Source organism: Psammomys obesus, unplaced genomic scaffold, assembly GCF_907164565.1.
Source record: "Psammomys obesus unplaced genomic scaffold, mPsaObe1.curated_primary_1811, whole genome shotgun sequence".
NCBI classification, from domain to species: Eukaryota; Metazoa; Chordata; class Mammalia; order Rodentia; family Muridae; genus Psammomys; species Psammomys obesus.
The window spans coordinates 5,251-8,493 of NW_026589927.1; the positions used below are offsets into that span (position 1 = coordinate 5,251).

Here is a 3,243-nt window from a genome sequence, read left to right on the forward strand (position 1 = left end):
GGTCTCTTCCTGAGGGGAAGCTGTGCCAGCTTCCTGAGGCTGGCCAGGTGTGATGTCCTCGTCCTCGGTCTCTTCCTGAGGGAGAGCTGTGCCGGCGTCCTGAGGCTGGCCAGCTGTGATGTTGTCCTCCTGGGTCTCTTCCTCCTCCCTCTCTTCAGGCATGGTGTCCTCCTTGGTGATCTTCACTCTCAGGGCAATGATTGCTTCCTGAGCATCGATGTCTTCCTGTGTTAAAGTCTTTTCCTCTGCGACTATGGTCGACTCTATCTCTATGACTGTCGTCATCTCCGATAAATCCTCAGAGGAGGAGCTTGAGCTGTCCTCTTCCTCCAGGAACCTCCAGGATTCCTCTTGGTGACTGTAGGACGTGTGGCTCTCTGACTCACTTGTACCCTCATTCTGGGATGTTCTAGAAGAGTTGGAGTATAGACCCAGAGATGGATGGTCACTATCAGTGAGATTGTCACGTGATCCAACCTGTGAGAAATAAACACTCATTTCCAGGATGCTGCCCTTGATGGACTTAGCAATAGGACAGCCCAGGTGGAGAGGGTGTGTGTCTGGATGGCAGCATAGGGTGGCAGGCATGCTATGGCATCTGGCAAGTTTCCTGGAATAATGCTCCTCCTCTTTTTCCTGGCCCTTAGATGGCAAGGTAAAGGTATAGGGAACATGTTCAGCTCTCCTTAGGGATCCAGGATAAGTGTAAGGCTCTGTCAGGTGGAGGACAGTGCCTGGCTGCCTGGGTTTCACAGGATTCACCTGGTTGTGGCCACAGTCTCCCGCAGGTGACTGGTGTTGCAATATAAGGTAAGTTGCCATCACCTTGTTGTATTTTTGGTCTCTCAGAGACTCAATGATTTCTTCAGGCTTATAGCCCATGACTCTCATGGTCCCGATAATGCTAGGGCTCGGGGTGCCTGGGAGGCTAGGGGTGGAGGGAGGTGGTGAACGTGCCTCACTGGCCCTGATCATGGGGCGCCTCATGATGTCCTTGATGGTGGGCCTTCTGCAGGGATTGATTATCAGTAATTCTAAGATAATATTGAAAATACTGATGGATACATAGTGAGGAATCGTGAAATTGCCTGAGGTGACCTCGTTCCTCATGCCTGAAAAAGATTTAGATTGGAAAGGGAAGTGCCCAGCCACCATGAGAAAGAGGAGAATCCCTAAACACCACATGTCAATGGGGTAAGGATCGTACTCCCCTCGGGCAAAAAGTTCTGGGGCACAATAGGGCAGAGTGCCGCAGAAACCCCGCAGTTTCTGCCCAGGAGTTACTTTGACAGAGAGACTAAAATCAATCAGCTTGGCGTTCCCCCTGCAGTCCATAAGAATATTCGTGGCTTTTATATCTCTGTGGACAACTTGATTTTCGTGACAGTAATTCACTGCGTGTACCACCTGAGTAAATATCATTTCAGCCTCGCTCTCCGGTAAAGACCCCCGTTCCAGGATGCGCCGCAGCAGCTCTCCCTCTGAGGCGTGCTCCATCACCAGGTAGGTGATCTCTTCCTTCTCGATCACGTGAAACAGCTTGATTATATTTGGATGGTTCATGGATTTCATGACGCTGATTTCACTATTAAAAATCGAATTGTACTTCTTCTTGTTTCTAAGGAGTTTTACAGCCACACAGGTCACAGTGGGCACATGGAAGGCGAGTTTAACTTCAGAAAAATGTCCGTGTCCCAGAGTCATCATCATTCTATAATCGGTGTTGAAGGGGTCCTCCACAGAGGAGCAGGCCTCCATGCCCTGCTTCAGAGTCAGGCCCTCCTCCTTCATACGGCTAGAGCCAAAAAGTTCAATGAGAAAGTTGACAGAGTTAAAATCAGGCCCTAGGAGAGTATTTAGAGCTATGAATTCCTACATCCAAAAGACTAGGAAAGGAAGGAAGGAAGAGGTCAGACACATTTCAGACCACCTAACTGGGTACTTAAATGCTTAGATAGACAAGAATGAAGTATGTTCCAAAGCAGTGTAGAGCAAAATTGACAGATTGGTTTGACAGGAATCAACTGCAAACTGGAAGAACCAACCAAAGGATTCTAGAAACTAAGCCACTGATAAGAAAGGATGGTCATCCCCTAACCCTGAGCTCACCTGTACTGTGAGAGAGCAGGCACTAATAAAATTAGATGCAAGAGAAGTATATAGAACAACAGACACCCTCCAAACCCAGCGGTGTCCGGGCTGGGAAGCCAGCCCCTGAGTCCAGGTACAACTAGCTTTGCAGAGGACCTACCTAAATTTGGTTCTTAGAATCCAGGTCAGGTGGCTCACAATTGCTCCAACCCCAACTCGAGGAGATTCTACACCACTGGCCTCTGAGGGCATCCATACACGTGTTCACACGCCCACACGCAAGTGCACTCACTGCTACGACACATCACTTACATGGTGATAATGTCTATCTATATAATGCTACAGGTAGTTAGGCTCTCCCAAGAAGAGCTGCACATCAAACCTAGTTCCAAGAGTACATGATCTTGAACTGATGGGCCACCTCTCCAGATTACCCCATCCCCAAATAAATCTTTACTTTAAAACCAAGAGGGTCCTTATCATGAATTGGAGGAGAGTTTCTGTTTATTAAATAAACATAATAAAATGTTCTCAGAGAGAAAACAGAAGGAACTTACTATATGATGGTTCAAAATCTTCAAATATCCAAGTAGGTCTTGTCATGGGTGCAGAAGTCCAGTTGCTCTCTAACAACAAGAACTTCTGCTCTGTAAGACAGGAGGAGTGGAGAATGGTATGAGCGTGTGAGGGAGGGAATAGAAGGAGAGTTTATGTTTATTAAACAAACATAATAAAATATTGTAGGTTAGAGAACAGAAGGAACTTACTATATGGTGGTCAAAACAGCTTCTAAAATGCGAGTATAGTCTGTCAGGGGCACAGAAGTCCAGTTGCTCTCCAACCAAGAGCTTCTGCTCTGCAAGACAGGAAGCAGGCTCAGCCAGAGCCTTAAGTGGATAGGTGTCACAATGGCTCCTTGTGATGGCAGAGCATGGAATGGACCAATGATCCCTAGGCACATTCCCCTGGGTTCCCTCACATTCTGTCCTCAGGGACAGGAAAGCTGGTCTTGGGCGGTGGGGCAGTAGGGGCCTGAGGAAGCTGGTTACACTCGAGTGTCTGTCCCCAGTGATGCCCAGAGACCCACCTCTTCCTGCTAGGCCCACTGCCCAAGGTCCACCGTTTGCCCCACGGGGTGCCACCTGGTTGGAA

At 48.4% G+C, this 3,243-nt stretch overlaps 1 protein-coding gene across 1 annotated transcript; it reads right to left on the reverse strand.

Annotated features, from left to right (window-relative positions):
• Positions 1–887: 887 nt before the first annotated feature.
• Positions 888–1,791, reverse strand: LOC129675497 (sperm motility kinase-like). The gene is given in 2 exon segments (XM_055605480.1): positions 888–929; positions 931–1,791. Coding segments are annotated over 2 exon segments (903 nt in total).
• Between the last annotated feature and the right edge of the window lie 1,452 nt (positions 1,792–3,243).